The sequence below is a fragment of the Aplidium turbinatum genome, chromosome 14 (assembly GCF_918807975.1).
Source record: "Aplidium turbinatum chromosome 14, kaAplTurb1.1, whole genome shotgun sequence".
NCBI lineage: Eukaryota > Metazoa > Chordata > Ascidiacea > Aplousobranchia > Polyclinidae > Aplidium > Aplidium turbinatum.
The window spans coordinates 9,092,500-9,106,287 of NC_137485.1; the positions used below are offsets into that span (position 1 = coordinate 9,092,500).

At 39.4% G+C, this 13,788-nt stretch overlaps 1 protein-coding gene across 1 annotated transcript in view; it reads left to right on the plus strand.

Moving 5' to 3' along the window:
* LOC145782758 (leucine-rich repeat-containing protein 9-like) overlaps window positions 1-13,788 on the plus strand; it is a 28,499-nt gene that overhangs the window by 14,223 nt on the left and 488 nt on the right. Inside the window, exons 22-33 of the mRNA XM_082594516.1 lie at window positions 365-542; window positions 1,025-1,145; window positions 1,355-1,454; window positions 2,226-2,389; window positions 2,898-3,029; window positions 3,705-3,834; window positions 4,050-4,224; window positions 8,190-8,311; window positions 8,670-8,765; window positions 10,866-11,060; window positions 13,101-13,236; window positions 13,462-13,564. Of these exons, the coding sequence (XP_082450642.1) occupies window positions 365-542; window positions 1,025-1,145; window positions 1,355-1,454; window positions 2,226-2,389; window positions 2,898-3,029; window positions 3,705-3,834; window positions 4,050-4,224; window positions 8,190-8,311; window positions 8,670-8,765; window positions 10,866-11,060; window positions 13,101-13,236; window positions 13,462-13,564 (1,652 nt within the window). The remainder of the gene's footprint in view (window positions 1-364; window positions 543-1,024; window positions 1,146-1,354; window positions 1,455-2,225; window positions 2,390-2,897; window positions 3,030-3,704; window positions 3,835-4,049; window positions 4,225-8,189; window positions 8,312-8,669; window positions 8,766-10,865; window positions 11,061-13,100; window positions 13,237-13,461; window positions 13,565-13,788) is intronic.

The window sequence follows — 13,788 nt, forward strand, 5'->3', positions numbered from 1 at the left end:
TGGTCTTCGCATAAACGCTACTGATGAGTTCTTAAATGACTAATGAGTCCAAGCCTAGCTTTGAAAGTCCGGTTGCATTGGAGACATTCAAGATCCGTCGGAGAGCTGGCTGTGGGTTGTATGGGTTGTTGCTCAAGCATTCCCTCGATACGTATCAAGTACGCTATTTGGATTTGCCTTTGCATTGTGAATGTGTAGAGGATTGTGTCATGAAATGCTACGCTAAACTGGAATGAGCTTAGTTTTGCTGTAATTACAATGCGGACTCGCAAGCCTAGATTTTTTTCCCTATGAATCGAGTTTATCATTCACACTGTCATTTAGTTTTTGATACTTCTTATTAACGTTTTTTTCTTATTTTTAGGTGACCACGTTAAGTTTAGATGGCCAGTTCATTGGCAAACTTGTTGGAATAGAAAAGCTGGTGAATCTCAAATGGGCTTCGTTCAATCGAAACTGTATAACGAAGCTGGAGGGTATTGAGACTTGCACGAGATTGGAGGAATTGTCGATACAAGATAACTGCATCTACAAACTTGATGGTGAGTGGAATTGGTTGTAAAGATGACGATTTTGGTTTAGGCCTATTTTTCCTCAGCTTGAAGCTTATTTCTATTATTTTTAGGTGCTTCGGAGGTACATTTGTATTAATCACCTCGCACAATTAGGTGGGCGGTATAATTCGGGGTTATCAATTGGAGATAAATGTCTTCTCTGTGGTCAATGTCACTATAAAGAGTGAAAATTTCCACAAGCAAGAAAGATGATTTGCATGATAAATGCTCCAATTGTCTAAAAATGGCTATTGGTGATTAATTTATTTTGAGCGATGTGTAAAAAGTCACTTAGTCAAAAGCTGAAAATATCTGTTGCAAATACTACCCCTGTATAAACACTGATAGTGATAATACGCCTGAAAAAAGTCAAAAACTTTTTTGGTAAAATAAACTTTTATTTTTTTATAAACCATATTTCCATTCTTCTGCTTCTGCAGTTCTTTTAAATGACACGTTTTTTTGCTCAGGCCTGTCAAAACTGACCAAACTGAAGCGGTTGGACTTGACGAGCAACTACCTCTCTACCTTGGAAAACATCGGCCTTGAACGATTGTCCGACTTGTTTTACCTTTCCCTTGATAACAACAGGTTTGCCGGATATGTTGTTCATCCTAACACGTCAGTCTTACCAATGTCAATCTGAACAGTGCTTTTTGCGCGATCTTCAGTGCTGATAAACGTCTTCCAAAGTATTGTCATTTGCAAACGATGTCATGCCTATTTTTACTCTATGCATCATTAGAGTGATGTAGCGTAACGTTTTCATAATGTATTCCCCTCATAAGTTAATTTTGCAGGATTTCCTCGTTTAAAGGAATTACCGCGGCCACGTCACTGATTGAACTTTACATCGGAAACAACAGAGTGACGAACCTTCGCGAAGTCTTTCATCTCAAGGTTTTAATTGTTTATTAAATTTTAATTAAAATTTTTTTTTTTTGGAACCCCTGGGCCATCTAATCACAAAGTAAAGAGCCCAAAATGCAGTTGCTAAACTCATGTTCAGCAAACGCTTCGCAAACGTCGCAAATGACGTTTCGCAAACGAATCTTCAGTATCATTGGATTTTGGGTTATTTATTTTTTATTACGTTTTTGTTGTTGTTTTAGAATGTTGATGCTCAGAATAAGAAGCTTCGTCTTGGCTGTTTTGTATTGGCCTCCTTGTAGAGATTTTGATTTGATGATTAATATCTCATGGCCATTTGAAGTTGTTGCAAAGGCCATAGTTGATAGAAGTATTCTGTGTTGTTTCGGCAGTTTGAGCTCATGAAGTGTTGTATATTTAATTTATAGAGTTCTGACGTGTGCCTGCTATTTAACTGCAATTCCTATGCAGCATGCTCTTGAGACTCATTTAGATAAAGTAATGCGTCCTAGACAATTTTGTTACAATCTTGGCCACAAGAAACACTGTTTAATAAATTGACCTATAGTCGAAGTGTGTCCCAACAAGATTGTGTACGTAGCCACGTACTCGATCTATAGTATTTTTAAACCCTGTTTCGAACAACAGCTTACTTTTTCCCAGCTTATATCGACAGGCTACTGGAGAACAGCCAACCTTTGGCGTGCCTTGCAGCATGAAGTCAACTGGCTGCTACTAGTGTAGGACAGGTCCTCTGTCGTACCGTTGTAAAAAGGTCCATTAGCGTATAGTATGTTTCAGGGGCTATCATGTCTTGTTATTCTCGATCTCTTCGGCAATCCACTGATTCAATCAGACAACTACAGACTCTTCGTCATTTATCACCTCCACAATCTCAAGGCTCTTGATGGGAGCGCCATCGAGTCAATAGAAGAAGGATCCGCCAAGGACGCTTTCGGAGGAAGGCAAGTGAATGGTGACTGTTTGGTAGTCAGTCATGATGACGTATCGTACGGGACGATAGTAATATCACGTGACTTCATTTTCTTTACCTTTTTCCTCACACGATACCAGATATGACGTTTTTGTCCAAACCATAGAACGCCATATTGCGGTCCTGACCCCAGGTGGCCTTCATAAGGTGCTGGTATATCGAAGAGTAGAGTGTTTGTCATTTACGATTCTGACTTTACAAACTCCTCTTGGTAGAGTAGCCAGTATGTTTTTTGTGTTGCCTTAACTTTTGCTGAAAAACAGCTGTTGAGTAGAATGACGGTTAACTGCTCGAGGAATCGAACACAGTAGAATAGCGCCTTGTTGCGTCACCTGGTGCGCATGTGAAACTACACTTCACGAAATAGTAGCCTTACAGCGCTGTGTTCATAAATTAAGCAGAAAAATGTAAGAGAAATCCATAATTTGCAATCGCTTAAGATGAAATTTGCTTACATAGCCTAATGCAACCATCTTTAGGTTAACAAACGACTTCGTAGCTGAGAGAATCGGTCATGCCAATTTCCATGAAGTCCGCGAAATAGATTTTCCGAATTGTTTGGTGCGAACTGTGGACATTGGAGGCGGGGAACCGTTCAAAAACTTGCGCAGGTTTGTTCGGGATAATGAAATTTGAAGCACACTACGTCTACTATGGTACAACTGACGTTACATTACGGGGCGCAAAATCTCGCTTTTCCGGCTAAATTAGAAGGTTCCATTTTCAATTTGAAATTTTTTACGCCTTGCTACAAACTTGCTATCAACAAAAAACTCACTTTACTTTAAAATTAACTTCATTTCTCTTATATGCAATAAAAAGCATAATCTTTTGTAAACCAGAAAAAGAAACCTTCTACTGTGGTAGATAAGTCAAAAGCGGATGTACAGTTGCACACCCGCTTGATATTTAGTTAATACTTGGTACCATGAGCAATAGCTGAAGTTAACTTGGCATAGTCATTTACTTATTGAAAGAAAGCTAATATACGATAAGCGTTTCACTACTTTGCCTCCTGTCTTTCCTATGTTTGCTTAGGCTATTACAAAGATGTTAGGTGAGGCTTTGAGAAAACGATAAAACAGTAAACCTAACGGTTCCTTACTATAGCACAGCGTGCGTATAACATCTTTATTCGGAAAACAGATCGTATTACAATTACTATAACCTTTCGCTGCTTCCTGTCTTTTTTAAACTAACCCATTACAGTGCCATTAGAACCTAACAAACTTACTTTTTTTTGGCAAAACGAACGAATACTGAATGAATTTTCTTTGACCAATTAGCGTGAATCTGGAGCACAACAACCTGTCGTCGTTCAGTGGCTTGGTTAACCTGCGTCATCTGCGGGTCCTTTGTTTGAACCACAACCATGTTGAGTGCGTCGTTCCAAGAGCCCGTAATCAAAAGCAACAGGTTAGCGTTGCATTGAGATTACATAAAATACTTTTGTGCCATTTACTACTTTGAGCGTTCATTTTTTATATGAAGGACTTAGAGCGTTAAGGACACCTACTCAAGACAGTGACTCCGTCTTGCGTGGAAACATAGCGCTTTTTTACGCAGCAGACGCCTTCTTAATTTTTGTGCATTTTATCAAACGTTGAAAAAAATAATGTCAATATTTTCAGCTGCGGTCTCAGTATGCCGTGAGCCACCAGGTCAACTCGGACCTCCTTTCCGTCGAATCTCTTCCTCCGGTGATGGAGAGTTTGGAGGTTCTGCATCTTGGCTACAACAAGATCAGCAACATGGGAGCGCTGCAGTTGGGACGTTTGGTTAATCTCAAGGCCTTGTTTCTGCAAGGTAAGCTACCTGACAATATGCTTGGTAAACTTCAATAGCCTATGAGCTGAAGATTGTTTGATGAGTTGATGCAGAACTTGAATACGGTGAGAAGGTTTATCATTGCTCGAAGCCGCAATACTTTTCATCTGACTTCAGGAGCTTGTCGTCAGAATAAAGTGAACCTAAATGTGGTGAGGTGTTTATAGATCATGAGAAGCATGACCAACAAAAGGCTGCTTGACCACATGAAAATAGAAGACCTATTGACTATAACAAAGCTACAACCAATTGCAGCAACAATAAAATCAAAACTTCTAAAACTTTTTGGCCATACTAAAATATCAAAATACGGAGTCAGCAAAATCTGCATGGAAGGTAAAGTTTATGGAAAAATAAAAAAAGGCAAGAAAAAGAGGCGATGACATGACAACATCCAGGCATGGACCAAACTCAATTTGACGACACTGGGCAAGCTAGCTAAAAACCGTGACTCATGGCAACAGATAACCGCTGTTAACGCGCAATCTGCTGCAAGCCGAGATAGCGATTGAATATATTCATTAGGATGTTTCATTTTTTCACGATTTTTGAAATTGAAAATACTTGGGGTCTAATCAGATCGGATTTTGGCCACATATAGCCGATCCAAAATATTTTTTTGATCGGACGACTTTTAGAGGGTGCGCGGCCCCCCCAAAGTGTGAAAATTTGAAGCGTGGGAAAATTTGCAGGAAATATGCGATATCTCGGTAACGGAAAGAGATAGGAAGGCGGGCAAGGTGTCAGCTTGTTCGGAATGGCCAACTTCCTATCTGCGCTTAATACATTTTACTACCCTATCTGCAACGGAAAAAAAGTTAATTGCGAAAAACTGTTTTTTTCACATTTTTGATGTTTTCTTCCCAGTTCTACAGAAGCAAAACCCTTCCAGTAGCTGCAGTGATGACAAATGACATTTTTTACGAACAACAGGTTTTGTTAAATGTACTATGACCTAACAATGCAGGTGGGCGACTTGTAGAATATTATACTATGCTTTTTAAGTTTTCAGAACTACATTCTTGTTCGAGTTTGTAGTAAGAAGATTTGTTAGTTGTAATGTATAGGGTTGTTTTGAGAAGCTCCCGTTGCAGATTGAGTCGATGTCATTCGCCATCTGCTGTTTTAATTTACGACGGATTGTCATTGCAGGTGTTAAGATTTAAGTATTGGCTATTTGTACCCAGAAGTAGTTAGTTCAATTGCTATTATGCCAGAAACAAGACTTGACGCCAGTGAGACATTGCAGAAATTTGAAAAGCTGCCAGGGAATGTATTACCCACAAACATAAGCGTTCTTCACCACTACAATTTTTTATGCAAGCAATGCAGTGAAACGAATCCCAAGTTCTTTAAAAAGCCTCCATGTTTTACTGATGTCAAGGGACAGTTGATAAATGATATAGTTCATGTTTGGGTTAGTGCCAGCCTTCCGGTGATAAGCATCATTCGAGTTGAGACCAGGTTAAAACTGCTCATAAACAAATTTAAGGCAATCAAGAAAAGAAAACAGCCACAGACGGGAGCGACAGAAGGTATATTCCATGAGCAGTTTGATATCTGCAAGTGTAAATGTGCCATTCCATCACAGGTGAAGTTTTACAACGGCAGACTTTCTTGTAGCTGTCAATGGATGCACCGTATCCCAGAAGAGGAGGTTGAGTTTTTGCAAGATCAAAGGTCTGCCAGAAAGATGTTTATTACTGCATCTCGCGACAGATTTTTTACTTTAAGGGTAAAAAATGGATTGAGTCATCAGAGTTCTTACCAGCAAAAGTTACCAAGTGAAGATGAACCATCTTGCTCTTATTCAACCAACTCAGAAACTTCCAGCCTGGTAGCACAGGAGAGGCTAAGGTGAAGACATGCAGATATGATTACACCTGATATAACCGTTTCCAGCAGTGAGTTTTCGGAAGTTGAGACACGAGGCTTAATTCTTGATCCTGATTTCGCCAAGAAAGCAGTAACAGGTGTCAAGATGTACACAAAAAAACGAAAAATTGCCGTAAGTTCTTTAAGCTGTATGTTAGCTGACCGGCGAAACACTTCTATTCGCCAACAATCTGACCAGTTGCTTGCATGTGCTGGTGATGATATTGCTGCCTCACCGACTACCGTGTATAGATGTAGGGAGAAAACAAGAAAGCTGTGTTTAGAAAAATGTGATGATGACATCTCTGCTTCCGATTTTCTGCAGCTTCATTATGATGGTCGAAATGTGAATGGTATGGATCGTTATGTGTTTTTGGTTCAAACGTATGATCGAGCAAAGAACAAAACTATGGAAAGAGTTATCGGAGTAAAGTCTTCTCAAGGAAATTTCTGTTAATAGCGAAGCTGTCTTTAATGCGATTATTGGTGCATGTGGTGAAAATCTTTCCAAAGTATACTCGATCATGAGTGATACAGCGAGATTGAACACGGGCAAAAAAAGTGGTGTTAATAAACGAGTGACTGATTACATCATCGAGAATATTGGACAAGAAATACATTCTTTTGAATGTATGTTTCATGTAAATGAAATTTATTTGTCTCACGTAATTGCTGAGATTGAAGGAAAAAGCAAGGGTCCAGGACTCCAGGTGCAATGCAAGAAGGCGCACTACTCAAGTGAGGTAAGCATCGAAAATATGCTGCATCAAAGACAATCGAACTTGAAGCATTTCTTCACTGTTCAAAGCAAGCAAGCACCCTGTGTTTTGTTTGGGAACAGGCAGTTCTGGAAGAGCGTCAACAACCACAATAAATCAAATGAGAGGGAAATAGGGAAGCTCAAAGAATTGCTACAACGAAAGAAGATTATTGACAACTCTGATCAACAAAGCAAAGTTGATGTTAGACTGAGGTCGTATTTAAGCAATGCTGAAGAATAATCATTAAGTGTTACATGCCGGCAGTAATTTTTATTCTTGGGTAACATGCCCGATTTTTCGTTCTACATGATGTTGCTCATTTGTTTTGCTTTCACCGGTCATGACTGCGGATCCCTGTTCCTGGAGCTGCGTTTGAGTACCTCTAGCCCGCAAGTATTGTACATACTGTTGAATTTATGATTTTCTTCGCGTTCACATGGTGTATGACTCTTGATTTGCACAGCCACGTCAATGTCAACTGTTTTGTTTAATTACTCTGTGTTGGTAGCTTATGCTGAAACGTTTACATGTGAGAGACACTGTGCGATAGGAGATGACGGTATTCTAAGCCAATCGTGAAAGGAAGTCCATTGTTGTGTAAAATTCGATGCACACTTGTACCCTATGCCATAGCACATGTTTGTTGCTCTCTATAACTTGTAATCACTGTAGTTACTGGTTCCAAGGGTTTTGCTTCTGTAGAACAAAACATCAAAAATATGAAAAAAACAGTTTTTTGCAATTAACTTTTTTTTCGTTGCAGATAGGGTAGCAAAATGTATTAAACGCAGATAGGAAGTTGGCCGTTCCGCACAAGTTGACACCTTACACGTCTTCCTATCACTTTCCGTTACCGAGATATCGCATATTTCCTGCAAATTTTCCCACGCTTCAAACTTTGGGGGGGCCGCGCACCCTCTAAAAGTCGTCCGATCGAAAAAATATTTTGGATCGGCTGTTTGTGGCCAAAATCCGATCTGATTAGACCCCAAGCATTTTTGATTTCAAAAATCGTGAAAAAATGAAACATCCTAATATTCATAGATAATAGGAAAGAAAAAAAAAATTGTTGGCTTATCAACCTGGCCAGCTCCTGATGAGAGTCAGATGAAAAGTACTGCAGCTTCAAGCAATGACAAACCTCCATCTCGCCATATTGAACACTTTGATTAACACTCTATGATCACGTCTTGTGTACAAGCCGATTGTGTTGGAAATGCTTCAAAATTACCAGGCCTGTTGTTATAGAAGGTTTTTGTTTGTTTGCGTCACTGCGCCTGTTATAGAATTTCTTGTCATCACTTTCAGGCAATGATATCGCGAAAGTTGAAGGGCTTGAAGGCTTGCATGAGCTTCGAGAACTCGTCTTGGACAGAAACAAAATCAAGTTGCTCAACGACAGTTCTTTTGTCAGTCAGTGGAATCTGCAGGTAAATAAATTTGCACGAGGGAGGGCTTGGTATTGCGAATGTGCTAATCCTTTTGGTTTGGTTTCTCCTTTCAATCTCAAGCACATCTTAACGTTAGAGATTTGACACTTTTGTTGACCTTTGCTATATCATGGCAGCTTATGTGTTGCTTTCTGTACGGTATCATGGTTGGAGATTAAAAACATGATTGTAACATTGAAAACATTAAAAACTATTAATACTACAAAAAGTGCTCAATGCTAAGACCCTTCTGATGATCCGTTAAAGGTGAAACAGGCTGTTAAGGATTCAGATAGTAATAACTATATTTGATTGTAACATTAGATGTTCAGTTGGTTATGCGGATTGTAATTATCAGGAACTTCACTTGGAAGAGAATCGCCTTAGGGATTTAAGCAATCTTCATCATTTGGAAAATCTTCAGCGTCTTTATTTGGGGATGAATCGTATACAGGTGAGGTTAATTAGTCGCACAACTTTAAAAGCTATTGTGGTATTTTATAAACATGACATTTCAAACAGTGTAATTACGGTCAAGGCATACTAAAGGAAAGGAAACTTTTCATACCCGACACAATCTTTATACTTTCAGTCGAAAATTTTAAAGAGAAGTTGAACATTGCTTTTGCTCTGGTGTTGAAATATTCAATTCAATCAGTAGTGTTGTTTATTCAAGAAGAAAAGGTGTGTTACAATTAACGCATCACTGAAATAGGAGTACAACATTCAAACAGCAGGTGGTGAATTTCACTATTTTATAGTGAAATTTTCATTTTATAGCCTGTCTTGAGTAGGGGAAGACGGGGCAAAGCGGGACACTTTTCGTAAAAACGTAATTTCAGCAAAAGTGATGGTTGGATTTAGTTAATTTCTTTTTTAATCGAAAGCCTTAGTTGGTCAGCATATTTGGTTCGGAATCTTTCTACTGTAAATAAAAAAAGATTTTTTTTTTAAATGTCCCGCTTTGCCCCAGCCGTGGGGCAAAGCGGGACATTTCATTTTTGCATGATTTAGTACTGTTTAGCCGCTTCTCTCAAAGACAACTTTTTGCTTTTCACATCTTCTATTGCATTCTTAATATTGGTAGCCTGTCCGTCTATTTACCTATGCCAGTTTTTCTCTTATAGCGACGAACCATTGTCAGAATTAAATTGTGTAGGCCTACCGGTACAACATAAATGAATGCTGATAAATATTTTACAATCTTGAAGGCTAAAAGAGTCATAAACAAAAATTCAATCAACAGAAGAACCACAGATACAATCTAGACTTCTAGAGTCTCATGTTGTCCTAATGCACTGTCCCACTTTGCCTAAAAGTATAGCCTTTAGAAAATAACATCTCTGCTCAAACCTGTAAAGTTTTAGGTAAAAGTTGCTTTTGTTACCAACAAATAATGTCTCAATGTCTAAGATAAAAACAAAGCTACCAACAAATTCGCTTATGCTAACGAATGTGGTAGCTACTTTTCCATCTTTTTCTTATAACAAACCATGCCAAAACACGTTTTACTTCCTCACGACACGCGTTGTGCTCTGCCAGTCGCCATTTTTCCAAAGTAAATACAGTTTATAGTTGCCTAACTAGTGCTTACGGTTAGAGGGAGCCAAAGAATACAAAACGTGAGAAATCGCGATGTCCCGCTTTGCCCCGTCTTCCCCTACAGTACAAACAATAGCTTTCGTTCTACTGTGTGCGCTGCCGCTTTCTTTTCTCTCTGTCGTGTTACCCGGTACTCAAAGTTTTAGAAAAATGTTGAAATGATCACACAACATCATGTTTTTACTTTTTTTCCAATCTTTACAACACAATATGGCGGTCCAACGTTCTATATCTGACAATCTATTCACATCTTTGTGGGTGTCTTATGGTATTGGAACAACATTTATAGGTTCAGTTTGTCCTGATCGTCGTCTTGCAGCGTGTGGACATTCCAAGCACCCAATGTGAGGGGTTCATAAAATGTGTAAGTTGTGGTTACGTAAGCTAGCCTCATTGCGGTGTCCGACGTTTACCCCACCTTTCCTAGGGACTTTCCCATGTGAGATGGGCTACGGAAATACTAGCTAGGCCAGCCCGATCTTGCTACCGGAACCCAATGTCACCGTAGTTCATTGGAATACGATCTTCATAGGTCCGCCGCCAATGTGTGAAACCGGGCTGTAGGCTTCCAACTGTATACCCAAACCTGTTTGCCCTGTTACAGCATTGAATAACGCTTCAACGTTTTATTTTTTCTCTTGTAAGCTTATTTTAAATGGCAAAATCGTAATTTCCGTAGGGTGGCAATTGACAAGTAGACCGTATGGTCGTCTCGTTGTCTCCCTGTCGGTATGGGAACTTGTGTAACTTTTGTATTGTGTATATTGCATATTTCAAACATGTACCTATGTTCCTGTTACTGACAAATAAATAAAACATTGATTGAAAACATTGAATAATGTTATTTATAAGTCATGTTTCATTTTAGTAGAATAGAGCACTGCAAATAGGCTTCAGAGTTTCATGTAATTTCTTGTTTTGAAACATTGGATAAATATTCTCGCTTAACCAGGACATGTTGGAGCTGGAAAAACTGGAAGCTCTTCCAAATCTGATAGAGGTATCAGTCATTGGGAACGCTGTATCCCGCCGTCTGCTCCACCGACCCATGTTGGTCTTCCAGCTTCCTCATCTTCAAAACATTGATGGCATCCCAGTGACCTCGGAGGAGCGAACAAAGGCAGAACTTTACTTCATGGATCAACAGGTGAGGAGGAGATAGATATTCTTGGTTTATTTTTTTAGTTAGGTGTTCATAGTTTAGATCAACAGGTAAGGAGACATTCTTGTGCTTAAAGGGCGGGGAAACCCAAATTCACTTTTTGCGAGTTTGTTTCAGCGTGATGTCATTGTGTACAACATGCGTTTTAGCAAAAAAAAAAATCCAAATTTTGTTGCCCTCGTCTCGCTAAGGCCGCTTTTGTTTGATACCCGTTTGCGAGGTCTCGCGCGCATCAAGCTGTGATTCTGTTCGCTGTGACGTCACAATGTACATATAGTTGTGGCCAAAAGTTTAAGACCAGACTTGATTTATGACGATTTTTGCATTACTTCAAAATACTGCATCATATATTGTTTCAGTTGCATCATCTTTATGCATCATCTTATATCTGATGCAGTATTTTAAAGTAATGCAAAAATCGTCATAAATCAAGTCTGGTCTTAAACTTTTGGTCACAACTATATGTACCTTGTGACGTCACAGTGAACAGAATCACAGCTTGATGCGCAACGAGACCTCGCAAACAGGTATCAAACAAAAGCGGCCTTAGCGAGACGAGGGCAACAAAATTTGGATTTTTTTTTTATTGCTAAAACGCATGTTGTACACAATGACATCACGCTGAAACAAAAAACTCGCAAAGTTAATTTGGGTTTCCCCGCTCTTTAAGACAACGCAATAATGTTCATGGTCTATATCAAGGGTCTCAAACTCAAATTGCTCTGAGGGCCAATTGAACACTTGTAAATAGACTCGAGGGCCGCACCACACAATAAGAAGTCAATTGTCTCTCCGTTAGCTCAGTGGTTACATGCTCCACTTAAGATCAAGCGGCGCTGGTTCGGCTCTCGGGGTGTGCACTTGAGCAACACATTTCAGAACTGCTCTCCATTCAGCGGCACCTAATGGATGGAATAATTCCCGACAACAACACTTCAACAATCGAAAAACTTTACTCTGCCAATCTCGGCAACCGGGCCTGCGTCAAGAGCCTCTACAAGTATGCGAAACTACCAGGAAAAACCTATCAAGGCTTTGTTAGTCCGAGGGTAAAGATTCAAAACAAACCAATAAACAAAATAACAAAGTGAAAACGCAATAAAAAAGATACTGTACAGTAGTAAGAACACACCAAGAACATTAGATCGCAAGAAAAATTAGTAAGAACAAAGAGATAGAAAAACACTGTACCAACGCAAAAAAAAAACGAAAAAGAAAAACAGGAAACACGTAAACGAAACGACGGACTTGGAGAACTAAAATCTTGCAATCAACTTTCAAAAACGCGGAAAAAACTAAAATGTTAAAGAATTGACTTCAGCAAGTACCAAAGTTACTATTGCAATTATGACACAATGAGTGAATAAGCAATGTGATTGCGATGTAACAATACGAGTTTCCCCGTACGCAAAGTGGCGCGACAGTAGCCTAGTGTTCAAAAGTCGTTTGAAGTTTGATGGGCATTTTCAGGTTTTTTGAGCATTTTATCTTTCTATATAGAAAAATATGTACTGTGATTATGATTTATTTCTAAGTTAAAAAATGCATCGCGTCGCGGGCCGCACCAAAAGTCCTCGAGGGCCGCATGCGGCCAGCGTGTTTGAGACCCTTGGTCTATGGTCCTAGTTTCGTCTTAGAGTTACAATAAAGCACCGAAAACTTCTACATATACAACATGGTGAATCCTATATTACGAAACTGCATTTCTAGCAGCTCAGGCCGTTGAAATGCAGCTTACCCGAAATATCAAGGCACCACAGTTTAATCAGCACTGGTCTAAGATAGCGAAACCATAAACGCTTTGTTCGAAGAACATTTGCCGCTTCTAACTGTTTTTAGACCTTTGCTGTGAGTGTGATTGGCATATATGCAATTGTTTTTGTGATAGTCAGAAATAAAAACAAACTGAACTGAATATGAAGCGCCACTGATCTGCTTCCAAAACGATCTCGCAAAATTAAGTTCAAATTCTTATGAAGAACCGATCGAGGAAACTGAAGTTTAAAAAATTTCACATCATTTCAGCCAGCGATTAGTGAAACGATTCTACCGGGAATCACGCCACACAACAGGGCTGGACCAATCAAAGTCACCCACATGTCGATAGGAAGTGAACGTCAGCACGCCATCAGCCAATACGAAGAGATGGAGAACAACAAAGGTTTGTTTGAAGCAATATGATTCACGCAACTGCTTGAAAATCAACGGAAAAAAGTCTGTGTATAATTGACGTCCATGCTGATTCAGGCCTACTCTTTGCCCAGGCATAGTAATGCTATAGGCTACATCTCTAATCTTATATTGCGCGGGTTCGAATCCTGCACAGGTCGCTGTCAGTAGAGCGTTGGACTTTTTTTTGTAAATTATAAGTTCTTCGCCTTTGTAGGTAAAAGGATGAGCACGCGTGACAAAACGAATCACCACTCGCTGAACAGAGGAGCTTTGTACAACCAAATTGCCGGGATCAAGTACCAAGGCGGATACAACAGGTTTGAAGGCAGTTGTATTTTTTGTCAATTGTTTTTATTTGGTGTTAATTTACCAAGAAAATACCGCATTGGCGAAGTTTGCAATCCGGTATGCGAACGGACAAATCCAATTATTATTCATGCACCGAATAATCACATTCAAAGGATCGTAAAATCCTAAAGTTGTCGTGCACAAGACTTTGCCTAGTTTAACGATACAGCAAAAGCTTGCGTGATGTTCTGGA